The 25833-nt window shown below is 44.6% G+C and overlaps 2 protein-coding genes across 11 annotated transcripts in view; both read left to right on the top strand.

Annotated features, from left to right (window-relative positions):
- r3hdm1 (R3H domain containing 1) overlaps window positions 1–20645 on the top strand; it is a 39091-nt gene extending 18446 nt beyond the window's left edge. For 3 of the 9 annotated variants that reach the window (XM_026301259.2, XM_026301256.2, XM_026301261.2), the window contains 21 exons: window positions 2018–2096; window positions 2266–2325; window positions 2701–2841; window positions 3086–3194; window positions 3378–3473; window positions 3919–3944; window positions 4245–4298; window positions 5034–5266; window positions 6970–7239; window positions 7742–7896; window positions 8300–8425; window positions 9483–9836; window positions 10019–10148; window positions 12558–12715; window positions 13199–13332; window positions 14908–15011; window positions 17037–17218; window positions 17887–18031; window positions 18168–18265; window positions 18451–18535; window positions 19386–20645. In XM_026301259.2, coding sequence (XP_026157044.1) covers window positions 2018–2096; window positions 2266–2325; window positions 2701–2841; window positions 3086–3194; window positions 3378–3473; window positions 3919–3944; window positions 4245–4298; window positions 5034–5266; window positions 6970–7239; window positions 7742–7896; window positions 8300–8425; window positions 9483–9836; window positions 10019–10148; window positions 12558–12715; window positions 13199–13332; window positions 14908–15011; window positions 17037–17218; window positions 17887–18031; window positions 18168–18265; window positions 18451–18535; window positions 19386–19705 — 3059 coding nt within the window. In that variant the 3' untranslated portion in view covers window positions 19706–20645. Of the gene's footprint in view, window positions 1–2017; window positions 2097–2265; window positions 2326–2700; window positions 2842–3085; window positions 3195–3377; window positions 3474–3918; window positions 3945–4244; window positions 4299–5033; window positions 5267–6969; window positions 7240–7741; window positions 7897–8299; window positions 8426–9482; window positions 9837–10018; window positions 10149–12557; window positions 12716–13198; window positions 13333–14907; window positions 15012–17036; window positions 17219–17886; window positions 18032–18167; window positions 18266–18450; window positions 18536–19385 lie in introns of those variants that run through there. The other 6 variants (XM_026301258.2, XM_026301257.1, XM_026301263.2 and 3 more) reach the window with 6 other exon arrangements.
- A 463-nt stretch (window positions 20646–21108) lies between these two features.
- LOC113127293 (RNA-binding protein 43) lies at window positions 21109–25607 on the top strand. 2 transcript variants are annotated; one of them, XM_026301748.1, is made up of 4 exons: window positions 21109–21402; window positions 21887–21981; window positions 22060–22151; window positions 24937–25607. In XM_026301748.1, the coding sequence occupies exons 1-4, from the start codon at window positions 21204–21206 to the stop codon at window positions 25040–25042; spliced, it is 492 nt and encodes a 163-aa protein (XP_026157533.1). In that variant the 5' UTR covers window positions 21109–21203; the 3' UTR covers window positions 25043–25607. The 2 variants fall into 2 exon arrangements, with proteins under 2 accessions (XP_026157533.1, XP_026157532.1); XM_026301747.1 differs by lacking the exon at window positions 24937–25607 and having other exon boundaries at window positions 22060–23540.
- Window positions 25608–25833: the final 226 nt, after the last annotated feature.

The following is a 25833-nucleotide window of genomic DNA, read 5'->3' as shown; positions in this document are numbered from 1 at the left end:
ACACACACACACACACACACACACACAAATATGATATCATATTGGTGATGGTGTGTTAGTGGTGACACTGAAGGTGGTGTATTGAAATGAAGCCAAATGCTTTACTGATACTTATCACACAATCCATGTCACTCAGCCAAATTACAGCCTTCTAATAATTATATCCTTTACCATGTCACGAAGAACATCCAGGCCTAAACATTTTTTTTCCCAGTGCAGTGCCCTCCAGTTTGTCCGAAACCACTTCTCCATTTTAAATGATATCTCATTATGGGCCGATAATTGGCGTGATTCAGTTAATTGCGACAAGCTCAAGGCGTGAAGCAATTATACGGCTTCCCACGGGCGTATAAAGGTGTCTGCTTCCCTCTGTGGAGCAACACCACTGATGAGGCAGCCTCCAATTATAGAAACCAGACACCCACAAAGGGGAGTGCTCTCCATGTGTCCGCTGACTGCCGCCGATAAGTCCCATCTTTTTGTTGGTGCACGGGAACATCTTTTATTTATTTGTTTTACATTTTTTTTGGCGTTAACCTTGTTACAATATGGAATGAAATATGAGACTGTAAGAACTGAACAAAAATGAGGACACTGAAAGTAAATAATTCATTTTTCAGTTTGATGTGTGATGGTTTTTTTTTTTTGTTTGTTTCTTTGTTTTTTCAGTTTCAATTTAAAATTTTTCAATTCTCCTTTTTACAGTTTCAGTTCTTGGACAAAAGTTTTGTGGAGGCGGGTGTTACAGGACCGTGTCCTCATTGGTCTGTTACTTTTGAGGGACTGTTATTTTGCTCCATTCTTATTGGTCAGCTGCTGTTGCCAGGGGCTGTTGTGCTGAGGTCTGCCTGGAGACTGATTACGGCCAGTGGGAGCACTCGGACTGTTATAGGTGACGCTGGCCCGGATAACGTGGTTAAATGTTTGACTTGTGAAACTGTCTGTAACCCGTCAAACAGGCTACAGCAGAAAGAAAGCGACTTGTGTTACAGACAAATGTTCCAGATAATGAAAAACTGTCACCTCCACTTTGGAGCTGCGACTGAAGAATGTACAGCTAATACTGCTTCCTTTGGCCGCTATTATGATTATGCAGTTACTTTTTCTTTAGAAATGCTAATTACAACCTTCGTACTACCACAAACACAAATGCAGTGTCTGTTTTCTAACTTTATAACGGGAAAACTGGGCCAGCGACACCTTTAACAGTCCGAGTGTTCCCACTTGCCGTAATCAGTCTCCAGGCAGACCCAGTCTTCAGCACAACAGCCATGGCAACAGCAGATGACCAATAAGAATGAAGCAAAATAACAGTCCCTCAAAAGTAACTGGCCAATGAGGACACGGTCCTGTAACACCCGCCCCCACGAGACGTTTGTGTCAGAGCTGAAACTGAAAAAATGAGAACTGAAAAAAACGAAACTGAAAAATGGAAAATTGAAACTGAAAGGTGAATTATTTGCTTTCAATGTCCTCATTTTTGTTCAGTTCTTACTGTCTCCTATCTCATTCCATGTTACAGGACCACATCTTCATTTGTAAATGGTTCAGCTGGCAGTGTTCACTGCTGCTCAGAGAAGCTGGCAGTTTTTATTTTTTTTTTTTTTTTTTGAATTGGGCCCTGCCAGTAACAACCAACAAAGAGCCTGGTCCCCAACAGTGTCACTCTCCATGAAGTTTCTGTTTTCTGATGTGTAGTTTGACTTTGCTGATTTCCCTCATAAACAGCTGAATGACAGCCTGATCCATTTGCATATCAGCAGTCACAACAGGCTTTTCATTAACTGTTCAGTGTTAATTTGGGGAGTCAACAGGGTGGAACACTTCAAGTTCCTTGTTTATATCAAGAAAAGAAATCGTATTGAGAAATTTACATGCGCGCAGTTAAGCTGAGGGACTGTTTCATAAATTAAATTTGATCTTATGAATATTCTTTTGGGAGTCTATGTAATGCAGTGCTTTAATTTCATCGTGTTAATCATTGAAACCAGGCTTACGTATGTCTCTGTTGGTTTAGATTCCAGTCAAGACTACACAGATTCAACTGGTATTGATCTCCATGAGTTCCTGGTCAACACACTGAAGGGCAACCCCAGGTATGCTCACCGTACACTGAAAGAAAACGACTGCAGTGAAACATTGGCCCCTCAAGGCCTGATCACACCAGTGGAATCAGTTCCTTTCAACAGCTGTGACTAAATCTTTGCATTTGATATGATATGAGCCCAATTGTGAAGTGTTTGACAGTAGTGTTTTATCTTTTAGGGATCGAATTATGCTACTGAAGCTGGAACAGGACATATTGGACTTCATCAGCAATAACAAGTAAGAAATCTTCATTGAGGTATTATCATGTTAACTCTCCAGAACATGAGCACAGGAGGAACCACGGGTTTTCGGATGAGCGGTGATGTCAGTCATTTGGGACGAACAGCTGTTCACGGTCCCACCTGTTTCAGTTGTGACTGCTCTGGAGAGTCTGTACTTCTGGGCCTCAGATTCTCTATTTAGATTCTTTTGGTCCATTCAGTCTGGACCACTGTGATGTAGTCATGTTTGTTTATACTCATCAAGGTCTTTACTTCACTCCCGTTTTCTGAGGTCCTCATTTCACACTTGGCAACGTGATGGATGTTATCAATTTAAAAGAGCCTAAACATTTACACTGTGGAGACTCACTACGTTTGTGTCTCTGTCTAGGAGCCAAAAGAGAACGTTCCCGCCCATGACGTCCTACCACAGGATGCTGTTGCACAGAGTGGCAGCTTACTTTGGCATGGACCACAATGTGGACCCCAGTGGAAAATCAGTGGTGATCAACAAAACCATCAACACTAGAATGTGAGCCTCTTTTTAGTCTATTGATGTTTTCCCAGCCTCTTAAAACGGAACATTAATTGTAGTTTTGGCAGACTGATGATCACTGAATGGACACTACACTGTGACTTAATTGGTGGTAAATGTCGTGCAGCCATCGACAGATAGGTTGGTTTGCTGCCCTGCTTGTTGGTTAACATATGCTGCTGTCAGCATCTGCCTGAAATTAAGCTGCCGCTAAAACTCTTGTGAATTCCCCCTCTGACAGACCCGATCAGAAATTCTCAGAGCACATCAAGGATGACAGGGCGGACGACTTTCAGAAACGCTACATTCTCAAACGAGACAACTCCAGCTTTGATCGAGAAGACAGCACGGTAGGTGGTTTTTTTCTTTTTTTTTTTGTTGTTTTTTTTTTTTTCCCCACCAAGCTGTCACTTTCATTTCTGACATGTTGGTAAGAGTGGGACAATCTGGCGTCCCTGACATAGCTGCTAAAGAAGCGGGTGTGTCTGTATGTGTGTGTGTGTATGTATGTGTGTGTGGTGTGTCCTTGCCAGATTCGAATGCGTTTGAAAGCTGACAAGAGGAGCAAATCGATGGAGGAGAGGGAGGAGGAGTACCAGCGAGCCAGAGAAAGGATATTTGCACATGATGTGAGAGCTGTTTGTGTAGGCGGGAGCATTGGGGGGGGGGGGGGGGGGGTGTGGGGGGGTGGGGAGCCATGTTGCACAAATCTTTGTGTCGTTTCTATTCATGTGCAAATTCAGTAGATTTCTCGCTACCAATTACCACTGCAGATTTATGAATTTGTAGAGGGGGTGGCTCCGATTTGGAGCCACATCTTTGTGGAGAAGTCAGATTTATAACTAACACCTGCAGCCTGGTATAATGGTGTCCGAGCAGAACATCATCAAAGTTATGGTGATGTTTATTGGCTAACTGATATTGTACACTCAGATTTAAAAGCACATTAATGAGACATAAGATTTGTATTACACTGAGTAATTAAACATAGCACAAATCCAAACACAGATGCGTTTGAGATAAGAAAAGGCCGTTCCCCTGTAACTGACTGCAATTTTTTCCTCTCACCCATAGGGAGATCACTTCATACTAGATAGGAGGTAAGCAATAAAACCGCATTAATTCAATGACCACTGACTTTGCTTCTCCTCTCATGGAGGAATAACATTCTCCCGAAGAGCTGTATCTAACGTGGATGACGGATTATCAGTTAATTGGCCAAAATAGAGCTGATTCCGTTCTTTCAGGTGTAACTAACGTGGTTCAATTTAAATGGTTTTCAATCACTTTTATAGTTTTCCTGTCAGAGCAGCAATTAGAGTCAGCTCTGTCATGTCTTAAAATGGTGGATATCTCATTTTGTCAGCGCCTGTTCTGTAATACCTCTCTGCTCCCTTCAGTGCTCAGGATGAAGACGCATGCATGAGCACCCAACAGAGGCGGCAAATGTTCAGGTAGGACCACCCCCGTCACAAATCATTCAGCTCCTTTCAGAGCCTGAACCGCAGGCAGAAGAAAAAAAAGCCTTTGAATCGCAGTCTGTCTTAATCGGCTCGCTCAGGAACAGGAGCGCTGATCTGAGGATTTGTTGTTTTTTTTTTTTTTGTTGTTTTTTTTTTTTTTTTTTTTTTTTGCCGCTCGAGAAAGATTCTCCTAAATAGGATTTTCTGCCCAGGCTTCCTCATGTGGGACAGATAATCCCAACCAGAGCTGACCAATTAAACCATGAAAGCATCTCTTTCTTAAATTTCATCTTTTATTGATCAAGCAGTGATCATACATGAGCGTTCTGTTTTGGTGGGGGGGAAATCAGTCTTGCTCTGACTTCAGGCCTTGAAACATACAAATAAATCCTTTCTTTTTTGCAGCTACTTTGATGCAGGTGTCTTGTTTAGTTTGTAACTGTGGCAAATAAGTAATTTACAAATTAAATAGCTCAATAACTCATTCATTTATCATAGTTTTAATGTTTTAAGATCTTAAGGCAGAAATGTTAAAGTCTGGTTAAAGCTGATGAGACTGAAATATTTGCCAACCTGTGATGTTTTTTTTTTTTTTTTTTACATGAACTAATTTTGTTAGTGTTTTGACTGGAGGCTATTCTGTTTGTGGACAATGGTTAATCAGCTGTTTGATTTAATGATAAAGCAGGAGATAAAATATTTCGAAAAATGGATTTCCTCCTCCAGGTTACGGGCCAGCCGGTCAGGTGCCAGCCGCCAGAGCAGCTCAGAGACGGAAACACTGCCACGGCATGGCGAGCCTCGGCCGTGGAGCAGCACCGACAGCTCGGACAGCTCCAACAGGCTCGCCCCGCGGCCCGCCATCACCAAGGCCAGCAGCTTCAGCGGCATTTCCCCCGGCCTCATGCGAGGGGACAGCACAGCCAGCAGCAAGAGCACTGGGAGGCTCTCCAAAACAGGCAAGAAAGACAGAGGGCGCAGAGCAGTCTGCACCAAATGTAACAGTGTTAAGATTCTAATTTCCTTTGGTGCTAAAAAACATGTCCTGAGAACACGCAGTCTGCAAAACAACAGATGCATCTGCAGGCGCAGAATGGTGACAGTCCGTATTCTGCCATTAATGAATTGTTTTTCTGCAGAGAAATGTCACGTCCTATCGGAATCGTCCCTTGGCTAATGGATGACTCTCGTCCTAAAATGTGGCTGATTACATTGACCAGAATTTTAATTCTGAACGTTGGACCGAGCATGTTGTTTATGAACTCACTCTTTCGAACAAGGGCGGGAGAAACCCTCTATCACAGCACGAACAGGGGGGAAAAAAAAAATCACAAGCAAGATGGTAGAAAAATCCACATTTTTAAGCAGAGTCCTTTGGCATTCGAGACACCTGAGGTCTTACCACAACAAATGTTTGTTGTCCTGCCGTGGTCGATAAAGTCTCTGGGCCACCCTGTAGCTGGACAGCTGTCAGAAGTAATTACTGTACAGCGACGGAGTGATGGAAGAGGCTCTTAAGAAGCAGCAGTGAGGACTTACTGCATAATGCATGTCTGAGCACAGCACGCACGTCACTGAGATGAAGTTAGGGCTGCTCCCCCCCAACTGCCACTGCTCACACCACAGTGCAGTATGGCTGAGATGAGATGAAGCATGTTCTTCACAGGGTAGAAATCCTTGGCTTTTTTCTGATCTGTTCCTTGCCATTGTTTCTGTATGACATTTTTCTTTCTTTTTTTTTTTTTTTTTTTTTTTTTGTGTGTGTGTATTTCTATCTGTTTGTTTGTTTGTTTGTTTCACGGAGAGGTAGCAGCAGCAGGCTTCATGCCTGAGCAGTTCTTTAAGTTGTTTGCGAGGGGGCTGGCTGCCCTCACTTGTGTGTTTTTGGGAGTTTAAGCTGAGGAGACATCTTGCCTGTGCTGCCGTGTTCTCCTGCGTTAGCCCTTCTCCTCAGCCCTCAGATAACCTTTCCTTGCAACAGGCTGCACGCCATCGCTACCTGAACAAAGGAGCTTATGTCTGAATTCCTCAAATATGAAAATAAAGTTATTGTTTCAACCTTTTTATATATAAAAAAAAAAAAACTGACATAATCGTTCTGTTTTTGGTCGAGCCAGCAATGTCATTAATTTCCCCTTTTTCTGAGTCCACAACCCAATTTTTGAGGAGAGTTCAAATCTAAAGGACTGAATGCCTTTTCCAGCGTTATCAGAATCTCATTTAAAAACATTGATTTTACAAGGACATTTAAAGGATAGCAGGAAACAATAAACCATCTAAAACCCTAAACACCAGATTGCCATGTCAGTCCCTCCTCCCAGCAGCGAGAGGTTTCTTTACATGGTTACCGTTTCGCACGACATTCAGTAATTACCCAGGGAGGAATCCATCACAGAATGTACTAAGATGTCAATAACTCCATCAGCAGCTGCCTCAAGAGACCAGAATGCAATGCAACCCCTAGAGAGGTTGCATTATTAGCAGGAGGCACAACTGTGAATTTTCTCTCGTGCTTCATTATCACCATCAAGTCTTTCCGCCCACGTGAATAACTAACAATTTAGAAGCAGCAAGTTCATTCTCCTCCTCACAGAGGCTGTCTTAAGGTCGTCCTGGAAAATATGGGAGGAGATGATCATCACTTTGTCCCGTCCTTCCTCAGGTTCTGAATCCTGCAGTAGCGTCGGTTCTTCATCAAGCTCGCTATCCCGTCCCCAGCTGCCTCTCCCAGGTTCAGCATCATCTCGATCCAACGTCCCCAGCACACCCTTAACCCACCCGACCGCCGACACAAGAGGCCCTGGACACAGTGAGGTGCTCAAGAACATCCCTTCACAGCCACCACCAGCTGCAGACACAACAAACTACTACGTGTTGCCGTTGGAAGCCTCAGGGATACCACCTGGAAGTGTACTGGTCAACCCACACACAGGTGAGTAATGCGGCGCCCCTATGTCAACATGAAAAGCTAGTTTCTGCTTCAAAAACAAATTTAATTTGTTTCCTTTCCCGCGGTCAGTGACCCGGTCTCAATCTGCTGCGTGAAATCAAAGTAGATTTTCCCAAAATAATATTCCCTCTCTTGTAATTTTCTGGTTTCCTAGTAAATATTTATGATTTGGGGACAGGTTGGCATGGGGCTACACTCGGTTTGTCAGACCAAAGCATGCTGATCAAAATGCATCAAACAGATGGGAGAAATCTGTAAATATTCATCATGGCCTAACACACACTTGTGCACTTTTGGGCAGTAAACTGCAAAATGCTGCCAAGGTTATTAATTCTGTTGACTCTCCTTTTATGGACCATGTATGGTTTCGTCCTTCTTGTCACAAGGATCATTATTCAAGTCTATTTGCATGATGCTGAATTATTCGTTTGTATAAAGTTGACATCACCGTGCTTTTTGGTCTCTTTCGAATTTAATCTGACAGGCAAGCCTTTCGTCCATACTGATGGCAGCGCAGTCATTTATAACCCGGCCAGCGTCATCCCAGCAGCTGGCAGGAACCCACAGCATGGGAAAACGCCACAGCAGCCAATCCCCCTCTCAAGCCAGCAACAGCCACCCAGTCATCTCCACTCCCAGGTGAGCGAACCCCCCCCCCCTCCCAATTAAGATCGGAGTCGTGTAAAGTGCACAGCTAACTTTCTGATAACCTCAATAAACACTTCCCCCACACAGCGACTGTCCTGTTTCGTTGCTTTCCAGTCTTCAGTGTAGTTAAACAGCTGGTGAGGACGCTGACCGACCTGGCACGGTATTTTTGCAGCACGTCATGAGTGTAGCCGCCAATCGCAGATTTTTCTCATTTTAAAAGAAGTTAGTTGGAAATGACACAGAGCTAATGTTAATGGCAACTCAACAGCAGACAGCTAGAAATGTGGGAGGCGAGCGGTCAGCTGACGCTCCCACCTTGTTACTGTTGTTCTACTATGTCAAGTCTCATCTCCTGTCCCTCTGTCCATCTGTTCTTCCCTTCCCTCCCCAGCCGATCTGTCCTCCTCTCCAGCCGTCATCCGAGCCTGTCCACAACCCAACGGTCTCTTACCCTCTTCCTCCTCCTCTTCCTCCTTCTCAGTTCCTGCCCGTCTGTCCTAACCAACAGTACACTGTGGTACAGAACCTCTTTCTTCCATTTTATTATTCTTCTCCTGCTCCATCTCCTGTCAGACCTGGCTCATTAAGAGTTTATTTATAGACTTTCCTCTGAGCAGTTAAATTAATAAATCAAACTCTGACACGGATGTCCAGAAAGCGTAAGAATTCTGCTCAGCTGGTGTCGTGCTATGGAATCGCTCTGAGCTCTATTTTGATCCAGGTCTTCATGCTGTATCTGTCTGCCTTAATAACTGATCTTCTGGGAGATATATATTTTTTTTTTTGTTTGTTTTTTTTTTGTTTGCCACATATATTGCACTTACTGCAATCAGAAAAATGTTGGGTCTGTAAAGTGTAAATTCAGCAGGCAGAGTTCAGTATCCACATTCACTGTAGTTCATGGTTTTTGTCTTGACTGTGCGTTACTGGTGATCTGGCTTAACAAGGTCTTCTTAATGGGATCAAAAATCAAGCATGACATCCTCTCACCTTTCCAAACTTCAACACAGACCTTATTATTATTCCCCCAATTAACTAGTCCATTGGTGGAAAGGTGTATCTAAATCCAGTAGGAGCCATTACCCACATATATAGACCATGCATTCACTTAACCTCATTTCTGACCCGGTTTTACTGAAAGACATGCCTCTGTGACTAATTATGCCTGTGGAAAGTTCCATTAATAATTCATTCATCACCAGATGTTAGCGCTGAATAAACCATGGCTAAAAACACAACTTTTCCAACAACATGTCAGAAACGCCGTGGACTGCACTGCACTGGTGGTACAGATAAACACGTCACTCGAGAGTCCGCTCGTCTCTGCAGACCAGGGGGCAGATTTACTCTCTGGAACTGAAAGTCAATTTGATTTTGATTTAGCACTTTAGCTTATAAATCAACTCAGTGTCCCTGGTGGTTGAACTGTAATAATCCATATTATGAGTAGATTTAATGAGTGAAACACTGTGACCCGTGGTCTGATCATCATTGTCCTTGTGTTCTATATATCCACATCTACTGTTGCGTTTCATTTGCCGTGTCATAAATTTAACACTGAATTATCTGTCCAGCCTGATGCCCTCAACGCGCAGTTCAGTCACATGACCCTGGCCCAGCAGCCGCCCAGCGACAGCGGCGCTTCAGCCGCAGACCACCGCCACTATCCGACTGTGTACCACCACCACCACCACCCCTCCCCTGTGGTACTGCAGGGAGCTCCTCCGCAGCAGATCGCTGGCTACATGGTGGCAGGTCCATCAGGAGGGCACCCGGGGGTGCTGCAGGGCCAGCCCGTGCCGCTGCCGACCTCGGGGCAAAGCCACGCATATCACAGCACCAGCCCGGGCTCTGCTGCTTTTCCTGGCTCCACCCTGAACCAGCAGCTGTTCCAGCAGCACACGTACATCCAGCCCCCTGTCCAGCAGGTCAGCAGCGCACCTAATACAGTGTCAATACTGGCTGTATATAGGTTTTTAAAAAGGTTGTAATTTGTGCTGCAGTGAAATCAGCTTCATGACTACTCCTTCTTTTCTCCTGTTGCTGTGAAATGAACTCGACAGTCCATGTGTCATACAGTCCCTCAGTTTGTGTTCTGCGTCTCTTCCAGATGTCCACATGTTACTGCTCTTCTGCCCACCACCCTCATTGCTCCAACCAGCAGCAGCAGCACTACCGGACCCCCGTCAACCCGCTGCCCTATAACTGCCCTCAGAGCCAAAACCTGCCCCAGCAGCAAGGTACAAGCATGCTCATTTAAAGAAGGGTTTTATGTCCCAATTAGTCCGTTTTTCATTTTCCTCCATTTTCTCTGGCCTCTGTGATAAAACCAAAGCTACACCTTAATGATGTAAAGACAAATCAAAGGCTGTTTAATGAATAAAAGCCACAGTAACTGATGTGAGTTTCTAGGTCTGCTGTTGTCAAGAGCAGAGCTCAGCCTGTTATATCAATAGACTTAGTAAACTTCCCACTTATGGCTCTTAGGTAGCTTTTGTTGTTTTTCATGTTTGTTTCTCCACGAGGGAGCTCTGCAAGCCGCAGTCCGACAGCTCTAGTGAAGGACACATATTTCTCCCTTCCTTTTCTCTGTTTGTTTGTTTTTGCGAGTTCAGATGCCTCCCCGGGAGTCATCCACTTGATTATTCTGTTCCTGTTGTTTTTTTTTGTTTTTTTTCTCCGCTCACCACAGGACTTGAGATTGTTAGCTCCCTCTCAGCCCTCTCTCTTAGCTCACACACACACACATATTAACTGTAGTCTTGCTACAGTTATAACTTGTACAGCCATGCGTGCACACGTCTCTGTAAGTGACTGCAGCACTATTCTGTCATCTGTAAGGCTGCAAATGCAGCTTCCCTGCTGGGGACCCGGGGAATAGACAGCGGACAAATGACGCTGACCTACAAAGGCAAAGGACAGCAATTATTTCACAGGGAAACACAAAAAAATGACTGCAGCACCTCAATTCCCTTATGTTTTTACCATAATTCAGGAAAAATACATATAAAACTAAAGGTGAGGCTGTGCAGCACGGGTTGCACATATTAAATAAGTTATTAGAAGAAATTCTCTTGACTGCCCAGTTGGTGTGCACAGAGAAACCTGTGTTTCCTTTTACTTGCATCACCACCACCACCACCGGGCATCTGCTTCAGTCCTGGTCATTCTGGGAAAGTATGTTATAATATGAAGGGCTCAAAGGATTTGTCTTCCTTCCTATTTATTACAAGAAAGTTTCCACCAAATTTATTTGGCACTTGTACGTAGAGCTTAAATGATTACACCTTCAGTCAGTCTTAGCCATGTGTTTATTCACGAACGGAATGATTCTGAGAGGCGGGATGCGGGGCCGGGACGCTGTCTGAGAGGTCTCTATGAATCTCACAGTGAACCGGTCTCTTTTTCAGCCCTTCACTGCTCACCTGTAAGACATGCAGTACTGTAACGACGCCGTGGCAGGACAGTCAGCACTAGCACAGGGGGCCGGTAATCACGACGACGAGGAGGCGGCTGTAAAAACCGGCCGTCGACCGTGTGCGAACGCAAAGCAGGAACTCCCTTTTAAAATTGCTCTTGTTCTGTCCTCACAGGAGGAGTTTAATCCCCCGAGCTGCTCAAAACTGTCATCCTTCGAAAACAGAATGATCAGTGACGTCCGGACAGTTGGTCATTATCGGCCTCTGAAGGAATTTTTTTGAAGTCAAGGAGTAAAACCCGTCCCCTCATCTGCTGCCTGCTGGAATGGAATAAAATTGTGTGCGTTTGATATTAGGGTCATTTCATGCTTGGTTTGCGAGTGAAGGTGGGAGACGAGGGTGGATAAAAATAGTCCTCGCCCCTCGGTTCCTCGCGGAGCACTTTCATTGTCTAGTTGTAGCTTCTCTCCCAGGGCGGCAGCCTGTAAAGACACCTTCACAAAGGACGTCCTCTCCTGTGGGTGTCACAGGGGATAGTATTTTCAAATGTCTCTTTTTGTCACCTTGACATTTAAGTGTCTGATACCCCCTCTCTCCCAACACACAAACACACACACAGACCACTGACTAGGAATAAGCACCACCATTTTAGGCATTTTGGAAAATGGCCGTCTCTGTGTGACTTTGTCTTTTGTGACGCTCCAAATGGGGTTTTAACAAGTACTGTAGAAATGTGATCCCATTTTCTGTTTACCCCCTGAACTTAATCACTCATTGAAGTGGAAAAGGGTGTTTTATTTTATTTATTTATTTATTTATTTACTCAGGCAGAGGGGTGGCAGGTTGCAGGTTCAGGCCACCACAGGCTAAATCAAATATATTGACTTTCTCATTTATTCCGACTGCCTGAAACCTGCTTGGCTGTAACAGCTCAACTCCCCAAGCCGGTCCCCGACTTCCACAATCTTTCAATCTACTGCTTGTCCTCTTGTTCTCCTTCTCAGTATTTCTTTATTGTGATTGTTTTAACAAGCGACTTTCACAATAAAATCATTCAAATATTGACCCGTTTTAATCTTGATAGCCAAGCCCTTTCCTTGGTGCTTTTGCTGTGAAAGTCGCTTGTTGCATGTGACTCATGAATAATAATCTTGTTATTGTCATCGTGTCCCTATCAGGAGTCTCTTTTCATTCTGTCACAGCGTTGTGCCTTTTCTCATTTCACCTCAGTGCACCAAGCCGTGATGCCAAACCCAGCGTCCAGCTACCAGACCGTGGTGGGCATGCAGCCAACATCCAACCTCGCTCTCACTGGCAACCAGCAAAGCAATATGGGCAACCAGATGCAAGGCATGATGGTCCAGTACCCTCCAATGCAATCTTATCAGGTAGTATCATAGATGCGTCTATGAGCTTTCCCCATGAGTGTCAGATAGATTAATAACACCAGGCTAAAAATTAAAAAAAAAAAAAAAAAAAGGCTCCAGTTCATTTAGTTACGAATTGAAATTTGCTGTTCTTGAGAACAAAAACACGAGTGTTGACTTGTTTGTCCCTAAGATGAAGGAAAAGACACAACTTTGATGCAGTGGAGTTTGACATGACTAATAAGCAACACAAAACTGGCGTGCTCGCTAAAAAACAGTTTTTGGCAGTCAGTGTCACAGAGAAAGCACTTCCACTGAAGCTGTATAAGTGAACGATTTTATTTCTTGTTACACATAAAAGAGAATGAGTATCTGTATTTTATGCGATTAGAGAACATCACAAACGGACTAACAATTGTGTCAGTGTGCTGGAATTAGACAGCAAAGCCAGTTTTCCATTTTATTTGCTTGATTTACTTTTTTTTTTTTTTTTCCTCCCTGCAGCAGGTTTCTCTGCCGCAACAGACGTACCAGCAGCCAGTGTTTGTGTCCTGCCAGCCAGGACAGGGAGCAGTGGCTGTTGCTGGCATGCAGCCCTGCTACAGCCTGCTCCCCCCTAACCAGCACACCACCATGAGGTACGACCATAGCTTTATCACTGACGCCCTTCACGTGTTACAGTACCTGTTTTCTCCTTCAGCTTCAGCGGTGTCCTGTGTGAACGCAAAACTGGTTCACATCGGATTCAGGGTTTAACAGAGCGGTTAACAATCCAGTTGTTATTGCAGAAGCTGTTGTTGTTCAGTTGTGCTATCCTTTGCAGCAGTTACAAATTGGTACTGTGATACATTGGCATAATTAGTCTGAGGTGATATTTCATGTTAGTGATTTGTATTAACTTTATATTGTTAGTAACCCATTTAATACCGATGCAGTTAATAATGAGAATAAAGGCCTGACACAGCTGTTAAGAAGAGTTAATTATGTTTTCTGGTTCAGCTTTGTGCTCCAGAATCGACGCACATCAGTGTGTCATGCTCTGATTTTCTGTGCATCTTGTAGTTTTGACAGATTTTTAAAAGCTGAAGTTGCTTTAATCAGGTTTAGAGTGGAACTTTCAGCTCGGCCGTGCACACGCTTCGTCCCAGAAACCGATTTGCACTTGCCGCTTGACGCTGTTCCTCACTCCTGAAGGTGCCTCTTATTTATAGACCCGACAGGCCTGATGAGTGAATCCCCCGAAGCACCTCTGAGCCAAGGTCATGTGTGTTCACCGCAGGGAGAGAAAAATGAAGTTATTACCACGATGCTTTTGGTGAACTGGGTTTGCATCAGGCTGATGAATGTCGAGTCTGACGCCCTCTCGACTAGCTGTAGTCATTTTCCTCTCCACTCTGCTTGTGCGGAGCAGGGTGGAGCGCCGTGCTCTCTCTCATTATAGCTGATTGATAGAACTAGTTCACAGTAAGCAAAACATGTAATTAGTTTCTACCTCCATGGACCCTATCAATCTGGATGCTGGTGAGTGAGGCACTGCTGGGACCACTGTGTTCCCGCATATACATAAACACCAGACGTGTAGCAGCCATGTCACACCGTCACCTGCAGAAGAACAATGCAAAGATACACACACACACACACACACACACATACATGCAAAGAGAGGTCACGTTCTCATTGTCCCAGCTGTAAAATGAGGCTGCTTTAGTAGGGCAGGGAGTGTGGGAATGATTTATGCGGCAGCGTTCGAGCCACTCGCTGTTCTCCCACGAGGACCGACTGTCCACCTGCAGCCCATCTTTTTTCACCAGCTGTATGTGAGTCCCCACAGGGCGGGGGGGGGGGGGGGGTTCCTCACAGAGCAGAGCGCCTACTTTGCAGATGGACTTACTGCTGAATTTTAAATCTGATACCTCAGCTCTGCAGCGTTAGGATCTCGGAGCTACTGCAGAATTATATCTGCGCAGGTTTAGAAGTGATTTTTAAGATTTTCTGATTATTTAAAAGGGGGATCATGTTAGATTTTTTCTTCATGCCAGAAGCATTTAAGTTGACAAATACGGCAACATTTAGTTGATATAGAGTATTTACAGGCTTGTCCACATCAATGCTGTGTTTCATTTCTTGCTGACCAACAGTTTAAAAAAACACTTATATACACAAGATTGACTTTATTTCAGTGTAAGGCAGTTTTTGTGTGTGTCCTTTCACAGCTCAACAGTGAGTTTTCTGCCCACCCCGATGATGGAGCAGCTCCAATTTCCTCAGACCTCGCCCCCGTGTGTCTCCCAGCAGCACCCAGGCCAGCAGTACGCAGGTACGCTCACCCATCGGAGCCGACTCACTGACCAGTCAGAGTCTCGAGTCAGACACATGCAGCTCTACAGGAACATCAGTAAAGTACGAACATTCACTTCTGGCTCTGACTATAGTCACCCTGGATATTCCCCATCACTGCCAGAGCTCCAGTGTTCCTTACTTTTCCCCCATCCCTTAGTGTCAATAAGTGCAGAATATATTCCTTCATAGCCACGACCCGCTCTTCATAATGAAATAATCTTCCCTGGGTTTACTTTTCCACTGTGTATGCATCAGAAGCGTGATTAGATTTACACGCCAGATTTTCAAAATGAAAAACAGTGAGGCGTGGCGATGACGACTCCCTGGAGGTTGGATAAGTGAAAGTGATTTGCACATCCACCTTTTTCTCCGGAGTTGGACGGAGATTAAACAAGTAGCAGGTCGACCGCTGCGAATGTTGCATCAACAATAACTCCTTCATTGTTTGTTTCGCACTGTGCAAAAAAAAAAAAAAAAAAAATTAAAGTAAGAAATCATTGATTTCACGACTCCTCGGATGAAGTTGTTGGCATCTCCACAGTGTGAGTTATCATTCACTGATTGCATTGGGACAGATTATCACATGCTTTGACATGAGCATATCTACTATTACTGCTAATGATATTCTTTGTTTCCCAACTGGTCCTACTACTAAATAATGATTCTCTCTTTCATTCATCACAGTTACAGCAAAGACTGTACCCGTGAGAGCAGGAAAAACTACCTGCAGTTCACCAAAGAACCATTATATATGTTCTCCAAATATTCAGTTTGATGTTATTTTTCAGAACAAACTAGAAAATATGAGGTTGAGGCGGAACATTTTGAAAAAAAGAGTGGGTATTTAGGTGTTTTTATAAAACGCATGTGTTTCTTTTAATATGTAGTTTACATGCAAACCCTCATTTTGTCCCATGGATGGAAGAGTTTGTCGTCTCTGTGTGTTTATGCCCCTGATCTCTGATAAGATGTGAGTCAAAAGACAATTACACTTGATTTCACTTCATTCTACTTTTAAATATATATGCATCCACAATCAAAGGCTCATAGCAGTATAGTCCAGGCAATAGTGCTGGTGGGAGATACGTAGATGAAATTTTGCAAAGTGACTGAGAAAGACCACAATTTAAATCGACTGTTTTTACTTTTTTGTTTTGTTTTTTTGTTTTTTTTTTTTCCTTATTATAAGCCAGGTTTTCATGGATCGCAGAATAGCTGTCCAGAGGCCCAGGTGGGGCTCCTTACTAATGACCTTTATTTTTCATCTCTTGATTATTATGGGAGAGCAGTGTAGGGAGCCATCATTTCCAGACTGTCAGTAATGAGGACAGATGAAGGTCTCACCGCGGCCTTACCTACAGCGTCACCAGTAAACATTTTTAATTGGGTGGGCCAGGGCCAGGACTAATCTGCAGATTAAGTCCAAATATCCATTGTCCTTGTTACTGTTATTAGGTATTATTTCATAAATCAACAGCGCGTCAGGGGCCGTGCAGAGTTTGCAGTATGATTTCCACTTAATGTGTAAACAGAAATTAATTAGATGGAAATATATTCTGTGTTTTGAGTTCATAGAGCACGAGGTTGCATCTCAACCTGTGTTTGTTTGTGTGTGTGTGTTTTTTTTTTTTTTTTTTTTAAAGTCTCGTCACGTGTCAGAAAGTAATTAGATAATTGGATCATCACAGAGGGTTTAGCAGGAAAAGGAAATGGATTCTGTTATTGCCACTACAGATGTGGCCTTATAATAAAGGCATTTACAACCTAATTGTTTGGCGGATAACGGTGTGAGAGCGGTGTTTTCACTGATGAGGTGTGTAGCTGAACAGAAGTGCTGAAAAAAGTCAGTTTACTCAGGACTTTAGTGATGAGTTTCTGTGACGGATTAAATTGGAATCAGCAGTATTAAGTCTTTCCCTGCGTCTGCCTGCCCTGCTTTGCCTCTTGTGAACCAACACTCTTAACAGCTTTTGTCTTTTTATTTTTATTTGTGCGCATGCAGGGTTGTTACCCCCGGCCCCCGGCAGTGGCATGGTGATGCTGCAAATGACAGCGCCCCCCTGCCAGCAGCCCCGGGCCCCCTCCCCCTGCCAGCGGAAACAACCCAGCCACAAACACCTGGGCCCGGAGCACCAGCGTAGCCACAGGCCTGCTGAGCTCCCCCTGCCCCTAGACAACACCCAGGTACAAACGCTGCCCGAGCGCATTGAGCTTGGAGGAGACACTTGCACAGAAACGGTGCAGCTTTTCAGACGATGCTTAAAAAGTTGGTTCTACAAAATGACGTGTCTGGTGTTTATAACCTTTTAACAACCTTATTGGAGGTTGGTTTTGAAAACATTTAATTAGCTCAGTGGCCCAGAGGTTTGGACTTGACAACAAGCAATTCCCAAATAATTTGAAATTAAATTACAAGTCAGCTCAGGTAATTTTTGCCACCTAGGACACTACAGTATGTGTCAGAAAGTTACGACGGTCACAAAAAAGCAATTTGAAAGCCAATTTAGTGAGGCTGACAGTGACGTGAGAATTGTCCCCTTTAGCCAAAACCGGCCTCCCTGCAGCTCCAGGCAGGTTAAATGTTGTAGTAAATAGGCTCTGCAAATTAAGTCAACGCTGCTGTAACCTGAAAATGAGGAGAAAATAGTCCTTAGCATTAGGGTGTAATGGTACATTAGGGGGACAAATGTGGATGGAATGGTACATTAAAGCAACAACTTGAACCACGAAATGACTTTGTGAAAAGAAGATATAGCCAAGGTGTTTTTTTTTTTTTTTTTTTGAATGAATGTTTTTTTTTTTTTTTTTTCCCCCTGTTTTCTCTCGATGCGCCCTTGGTGTGTTGTGTGTAGAGCAGCCTGCCCTCGTCTCCGGCACTCACTCCCTCGCCAGGCCAGCTGTCCACCGTCAAGGGCCTCCCATCAGGCATCACGCCCATCCCTGTCATAACCCACCACCACCCGCAGCTGCCTGCATCCTTCTGCCACAGTGGACAAGGTCAGAGACACATGGGCCACACGTGTCTCTCACACACACACACACACACACACACACACACACACACATACATCCCAGTGGTAAAGAGATGTTGGAGTTTTCAGTAACTCTGTGTTTTGCTCGTTGGTTTTGGTAGGTGAAGCACACTACTCTCTACTGGGCCAGCCTCTGCAGTACAAACCTTCAATCAGACCTCCGCTGATCCCCACTGCCCACATGGTGGCCAAACACCAGGTCAGGCACACAGGCACACATTAGTTTGTCACTAATAAAAGTTCTTTTATAATCTCGCAGATTATAAAATTGACACAGTCACTTTCTGTGTTGGTGTGTTACTTTTCAAGTCTGCAAACTCCCCAAGAAACTCAGTCCATGCCTTCCACAAATCAACCTGATTGTTATCCTCTCTGTCTCCGTAGGGTCCACTGGGGGTTTGGCGTAGTGGTCCTGGGAGGAAGGCCAGCAGAAAACCTCTGTCTTCAGATCTCAGTGTAGGTGAAGCAGGTAATTGGATGTCCAGAGGGAGGCTTGAGCTTAGTGAACCTCGATTTAACAGCATTTTTTTTTTTTTTTTTTTTTTTTTTTTACTGTACCGCGCAGCCTGACTTGTGATTTGACCTGCTCTATAGAAAGCAGCACTAAATGTTAATCTGGCAAATTTAGCTGTTAACCAGTTACTGAAAACACGCAGCCAGAGCGACGGTTTTCTAGATGTCAATCAGAAAGAGAATCTCGCGTTAGGATGCATCGCCCGATAAAGCGGCTGCTGTGTCGTCTATTTAGCAGATTAACTGAAATAACATCAGGTTTTGATTGTGTCAGAATGTGCCTGCTGTGCTCTGTTGCTGTGGAAAAGGCATCTTTGTGATTGTAAGCAGAATAAATTACAGACGGGGCAGAATCCACACCTGCCAGTGGAACCTGCAGCCCCGACGGTATTCGTGCCGACAGAAATGTGCTGATTACTTCAAATATCACATCATATTTTTTGCACTGGCTGAGATTTTTTTTTTATTTGCATTATTGCTTTTGTCAACATTCACACTAATCATCGAGGAGTGGGCTCATATGCAGCCCCGTGTCACTTTTTAGAGGAGTGCAGAAAAGCAAACTTATTGATAGGCTTGACAGCAGTGCGTTCAAAACGGCACGAACTAAATTCAGCTGAGGTTTTTCTATAATTGCTGGAGCAGACTGCGGCAGGCCTGACCATCCTTCCACCTTTTAACTTTAAAGCTGACAGCAGCAGTTTATTGAAGCCTCCTGACGGCCCAGATCTGATTTTTCTCTTCACCCATGACAGTTGTTTTATTTACTGGCTCCACTGCTCACAGCGTTGTCTGTGTGTCTGCAGTGAGCAGTCAGGTCCGGGAAGTGACAGATCCTCCGGAGGGGATCAGCTGTACAGACTCCCACCACCTCCTGGCGGAGCTCTGCAAAGGGGGCGAATTGATCCAGCGGCTGTCAGACCATCAGCCCCGGCTGTGCAGCACAACCAGAGACGCTCCCGGCAGGGACCTGGCCTCATCATACTCTGTCTTTGCCATGCTCCCCTCCAGATACGCTGCTCCGAGCACCACGCTCCACCACAGCGGCCCCCGGGCCTCCTTTAAACTCCGAACTAGCACCAGACACAAAGGGGAGCTGTGTGAGTCGGACAAAGCTGGCTCATAGCTGCTAAGATCTTGGTGCATCCCAGGAGCGCCACATGAACGCACATCTGACCACCTGCCTCTGCTGCCTCAGTCTGGACCACCTCCCAGACTCTGTCCAAATCCAAAACAGTATCAAATGTTTGAAGAGTGAATGTCTATTTTTATTTTGTTTTACTTTTTTTTTTTTTTTCCTCCCTCCTGGCCTACAGGTCTGAGCAGGAACTGAGCGCCAACCTGCCAGTTTGGTCGAGTTTGTAAAATGCGTCCGTGGCTGCTGAGCTCAACTAGAGACCCCCTCTATCGTTTAAAAAAAAAAAAAATCAAGTTTGCTGTTCAGACGTGAAAGTGTTTGGAGAGTTTGGGGATTTAGTTCCAAGTTAAGATGTGTTAGTGTCTCCACTGTGGCTATTTTATTAACAGGCGTATGACTGTGAGCACCACAAGTGAACAAAACATGCACATGATACTCTTGTTTCTGCTTCAAGACTGTTTCTGCGCCCACCTTTGAGAATTTGACCATACTGTCATATAGAAATCGCGCGTTCGTATCAGATCAAGTGTTTTATTTCATTTACCTTTGATCAGTAACTCAGCTGAGAAGTGTCTTGATCCCAGTCACTGACTCATAAAAACCAAGCAGCGTGTTTTGTCTCGTTGGATACACAAGAATGAGTTTGTTCCCTTGTACATGTTCCCAATGGTAACACACAGCAGCACCTGTACCATGTGAGCCCATACAATCATAAACACTGAATAATAGATATACTACCTGAATTATTTAAAGTCACTTTTATACACAGTGAATGTTGCATTTGCACTGAAGTGATGATCAAGATGGAGATTTGATTGGTATCAGACAGAGCCTGGATTTTCTTTTAACCCCTTGTTCCTGTTTGTTGCACTCGGCCAGGCCATTTTTCTTTTATATTTAATTAAAATGTTTATATGCACAAGAAAAATGCAGTCAAGTTTTTTTTTTTTGGATTTGCGTGTGTGTTCTGTGTCTGGTGTAGCTTTTTCTTTTTTTTTTTTGTTTTTTTTTGTTTTCACTAATAAATGTTTGCACCACACATTTTTGATGGAGCTTTTTCCAGGGTATAAGCTGTGCTGTACTCCAGTCAGCAAAATGAGGGTTTATTGAGATATTTGGGAGGGGGGGGGGGGGGGGGACCAAAAAAAAAAAAGCGACAGATGAGGCAGCTCGTTGGAAATCGTTGCCATGGAGTTTGCATCTCTGCCTTCAGGGCATTGCAGAGATATTTGCTCTGCTTTAGTAGCCTCATTTCCAGCTGCATAAATGAGCCATTGTCGGTGAACGCTCTCAGCTCTGTGTGGAGAAACAGCGACACCCAGTGGACAAATGCTGTTACTGCACAGAAGAAGTGACAAAGTGAAAGTGAAAGTGTAAAACTGTGTGTATGGCAACGGACGGGGAGTGTGTTTGTTGCGTGGAGGAGAAGCGCGCGTTTGTTTGTCCGTCCCGGTGGTTTTGAGGTTTTTGACGGTGCGCAGCCGACATGGAGAGCGGTTCCTGGGACGAAAGCAGGACCGTGGTGGTGTCCGGGGTGATCGACGTGTTGCCCGTGAGCAGGATGATCGACAAGCTGACCATACATTTCCAAAGCCCCAAGAGGAGCCGCGGAGGGGACGTGGAGGTCGTCACATACCCCACTAACATGAAGGGAGTCGCGTTTGTCACTTTTGACAAAGCGGAAGGTAAGTGAAGCAGGGTCACGGTAGACTAGTCTAGAACTGGCCTGTGTCCTCTTCGTGTTCATGCTAAAACTAGACGTCTTTTTATACGCCAGGCTCCAAAAGTGGCTGAAAACTAAAACCGACTTCCGTATCACCGGCCCCTGCTTGCTCCTCATACCTCACCAGTGCACATTGAGTCAGGGGGTCATCAATGAAGCCTTTACAAAGGCATGAAACAAGTCCTCTTTATTTCCAGAAAGATGAAAACTGTCTGCTGGGCCTTTGCAGCCTCAAAATATAAGACACCTGCAAATGCAATAACAGATGGAGGGTTTAGATGATTATTTGAAAATCTAATACTTGTTGGATCTGTGACTCAAATGTCATTATCACATCACATACTGTAATAAATATATATATATAATAAAGAAGTCAGCAGCAGACCAGCACATGAGGGGTGGAGTCAGGCTTTGACCACAGCTAAACAAATACAAACTCTTGGCAGATGCGAAGAGAGTGGTGGGAAAAGAGCAGCAGGTGATGATGGACAGAAGGTTTCCTGAAGACTACCGTCTCACTGTGTTCCCCTTCACCAGAGACGTAAGCACGGCCACCAAAAGCATCTCTAGTCCAGAGTATTTACAGTCAAGACACTGATTCCAATGTGTTCCTGTGCAGGTGTTTTTGTACGTCCTCAGCGCTACGTTAGACCTCTCCGTTTTCGGCAGTGATCAAGTATCGCTCATTCAGAGTCTGCAGTCAACTCACAGGTCAGTGCATTTCCAGCCTTTGCTCCACCAGAGAAAAGCCACCATCCAGGGACCTTTCAGTGCCATCAAGGCCCTGAGAGAGGACCTCGTCCACAGGGCCAGCCAGCTTAAATCCACAGCCCCGACTGCTGCCGTCAAACTGAGAGAATCTCGTCTTAATCCAAGGCTAATATCTCGTCCTGAGTTGGCAGGCTGCAGTGGTTCCCAAGCTAAGCGGGAAGCAGAAGGCGCAAACAGCTTATTGATGCCGCTGCGTAAAATAAGTGAGGCAGGTGAAGTCAAACGCCTCCTCTCAACTGCACTAACTAAAAACTGGCAAACAATGGGGAGGCTTTATGGCACAGACACTGACATAGAGAAGGAGATGAATGCTTGGTCCACAGACCGTAGACCTGAGCGAGCAAAAGCCAGCCCCACGCCAGTGTTCAGGGGGGAGATCAATGCAGGGATTAGATCATCTTCAGCTGACCGAGACCTGGTCCCTGCAGAGAAAATATCAGCAAAACAGCCAGCAATAGACCATTTTACACCGGAACACGCTAGACCAGACAGGATTTCAGCAACAAACACCAGAACATGGAATCATTTAGGTTCTCACTACAGCAGGACTGACCATGTTAGGAAATCACATCGGAGCAGCTCAGCAGACACATCAAAACAGCTAAAAATCAGATTTAAAGATGCCTTGATATCCTCTGAGTGTGACACTGAGGCTACAGACGACCCATCTGCCGTCTGTCTGCCAGTTCCTGACTCTGAGTGCACCTGGATTGACACATATATATTAAAATACATTCAAAGGTTTGACAAGAAGGAGTTTGACAGGTGCTTGAGAGGCTTCGATGTGTCCGAGTATGTCGAACAAAACGACCTCGTGCGGATATGTCTGACTGCGAAGCAGTCCTCGAAGGCGGCCTCAGGGATCCAGCAGGCCTTGGAAAACCTGAAGCGTTTGGAGGAGCAGTGGCTGAAGATCTTAAGAGTTCAACAGATTGATTATCACAAGGGGGACCAGTCTCAGAGACAGAAACTGGATAAGATCTGCAAAGATGTGAATATCATATATGATGATGTTCTTTACATGCGTGAGGATTTGTGTATCAAAGTCGTCGGCCCATATGTGTCTACCTGCCTGTTCTGCGTGAGTGTGAATGAAAGACTAAGGTCAGGTAATAGATAATTACAGTAGTTAAAAATTAATGGATGTACTTTTATCAGTGGCCACAGCGTGGTGCAGTTGTTCTGTATATGTGCTTTATAAGACCAGCATTCCTTTTGTTTATGCCTGGATTAATAATTAGGCCTTTAAACAGCAGCTCTAAATCCAAACCGTGCCGTAGACATAAATGACACAGGCCAACCTGTCTCACATAATGATGGATTTCTGTTCTCCTGTCCAGCAGTGGAAATTTCAGTACACAAAACTTTTTTTTTTTTTCAAAACTTTATGTCATGTCTGTTGGCAATATATTATTTTCTTCAAGGTTTTTGTTAAGAGACTAAAGTCGGTTTCATGGCAGTAGAGAACGTAAAGATACAGACAGTAAAACATAAATAGATGTTTGTGTTGTTTTAAGTCATAAATAAAGTCACCCTGTCCTGCCTCAGTACTGTGCTGGGCTGTGATGTTTCTTAGTTTTGCTGTTATCAGTCATGGCCCAGCCGTGGACACTAGGGGGCGACATGACTCTTCCTCACACATGGTGAACTGCTTAAAAATAAAGTCACTGTAGCTTGTCATAGCCCTGCTCAGTGAAGCAATTATGGACTGAGGGTTTTGGCAGGAGAATGATGTCAGTTGGATGGTGTGTGTGCCGCCGCCCCCCCCCCCCACACACACACGCACACACACACACACATGCACACACACATACATTCAGTGTTGCACCTTCTCCTGGGAAAGCACTGATCTGTATATGTGTGAAGATACTTAACAAAATCATGTTTTGTGCAGAGCTTTTTTTTTTTTTTTTTTTTTTTTTGTCTGTGATTATTCAAATGAGCTCACCCCACAGCCTTGATAATTGATTCATTATGTAAAAATAAGCCATACACAAACACAGACAATCACTCATCTCCCAGACACACACACACACACACACATACATATACTGGGTTGTTACCATAGGAACGTAGTGGAAGAGGTTGCCGAGCTCCAGCACTGGGCGTTGTTAGGGGAAATTCTCGAGTACAATGAAAACATCCAGGAGGATGGAGGAATTACATTTCCAGCAGAAGAACCCTTCATCAAAGACGAGCAGAGGAGAGAGCGCTGCCCCTTAACACCTGCACCTCTCTGCCAACCGCTTCAATAGCACGACTCCAACAGCTGCTCATTATTTGGGTGGGGGCTGCAGTTATTGTGAGAAGGGAGGGTCAACAAGCACAAAGCAGAAAATATATTAATGCATAAAGTTTAATTATGTAGCTGTATTTCTGAATAAAGTAAAAGCTTTTATGACTTTCATAATGGAGGAAGAGGCCAGATGCAAAACCGCCACAAAGCGACTGCTGTTGGTTGGTGTTAGTTGTTTGGGTGTGGTGGACACAGTCACCACTGGAACACCGGTTGTTGCTCGCTGTGCTTGTGCCGTCGTGTTTAGGCGCATGCATCTTGGAGGTCAGAGGTCAGTGAGAGCAGCAGCAAGCCTCTGCATCTTTTTCACAGTGAGGAATGAGGGGCCTGCTGGTGATGGATAGCCTTCTCCAGGCGATGTGTGTGTGTGTGTGTGTGTGTGTGTGTGTGCCGCAGTCACAAATTGCGTCTTAATGATTCTCTTTACAGATCATCACCCTGCCCGGGAGAGGGGAAAGTGGGGAAGGATATGAGTTGTGCCCGCCGCTCCCCCACTGCTCTGCCAAACTGTTGTATGGGTATTAGGGAGTTGTGATGGAAGAGCCTTGTAGGAGGAATTGTGTGCAACAGACCAAGAAAATGCTGTTGTGTGTGTGCGTGTGTGTGTGTGTGTGTGTGTGTGTGTGTGGGTTAGCTGAGGAGAAAGGATGAATGGTGTTTAACTGGTCTCAAAACATATGGCCACTAATGTAAACACACCGAATCCACTTCAGTGTTGCAAATGTAACCCGAAGTGTGACTAATAATCAGCGGCAGATTTGTGTCACCCCAGTGATCCCATTCATTGTGACGCTACTTAGCTTTTTATTCCAAATGATACACAGGAAGACAATTTTAACCATTTTCCTACAGTCTCCATTTAAAATGCTAAAAGTTACCTGTAGAGCCGAGAGGGACTACAGGCCTGAGTGATGATTCACTGAGACACTCTGCTGCTGGGTTCATGGACTTTTTATTCCATGCCTTGTGGTTCGTGTGTCGTTAGCCAAGAAGGTTACTGTGTTATAAACGTCAATACATGATCGATAGTGGTTGAAAGTGAAATATTTGTTGCTGCAAACTAATAAAGATAAAGTCAGAAAAATCCAGTCGGTGTTGAAACGAGGGGCTTGTGATTCTGCTGTTAATTGTGAAGCGTAAAATAAGTCAGCGCTTTAATTATGGTGGTAAAATAAAATATAGGAAGTCTGGTTGATAAATGAGATGCTTGCCTAAATAGGGAATTGAGTGTGTTTGTGTATGCAGGTGTGTGTGTGTGTGTGTGTGTGATGAGTGCATTTGTATGCGCCCGGCATCAGAAATCAGCCTCGTGGTGAAGACGATCGT

The sequence above is a fragment of the Mastacembelus armatus genome, chromosome 2 (genome assembly GCF_900324485.2).
Source record: "Mastacembelus armatus chromosome 2, fMasArm1.2, whole genome shotgun sequence".
NCBI lineage: Eukaryota > Metazoa > Chordata > Actinopteri > Synbranchiformes > Mastacembelidae > Mastacembelus > Mastacembelus armatus.
This window is presented reverse-complemented; position numbering and strand designations above follow the sequence as displayed.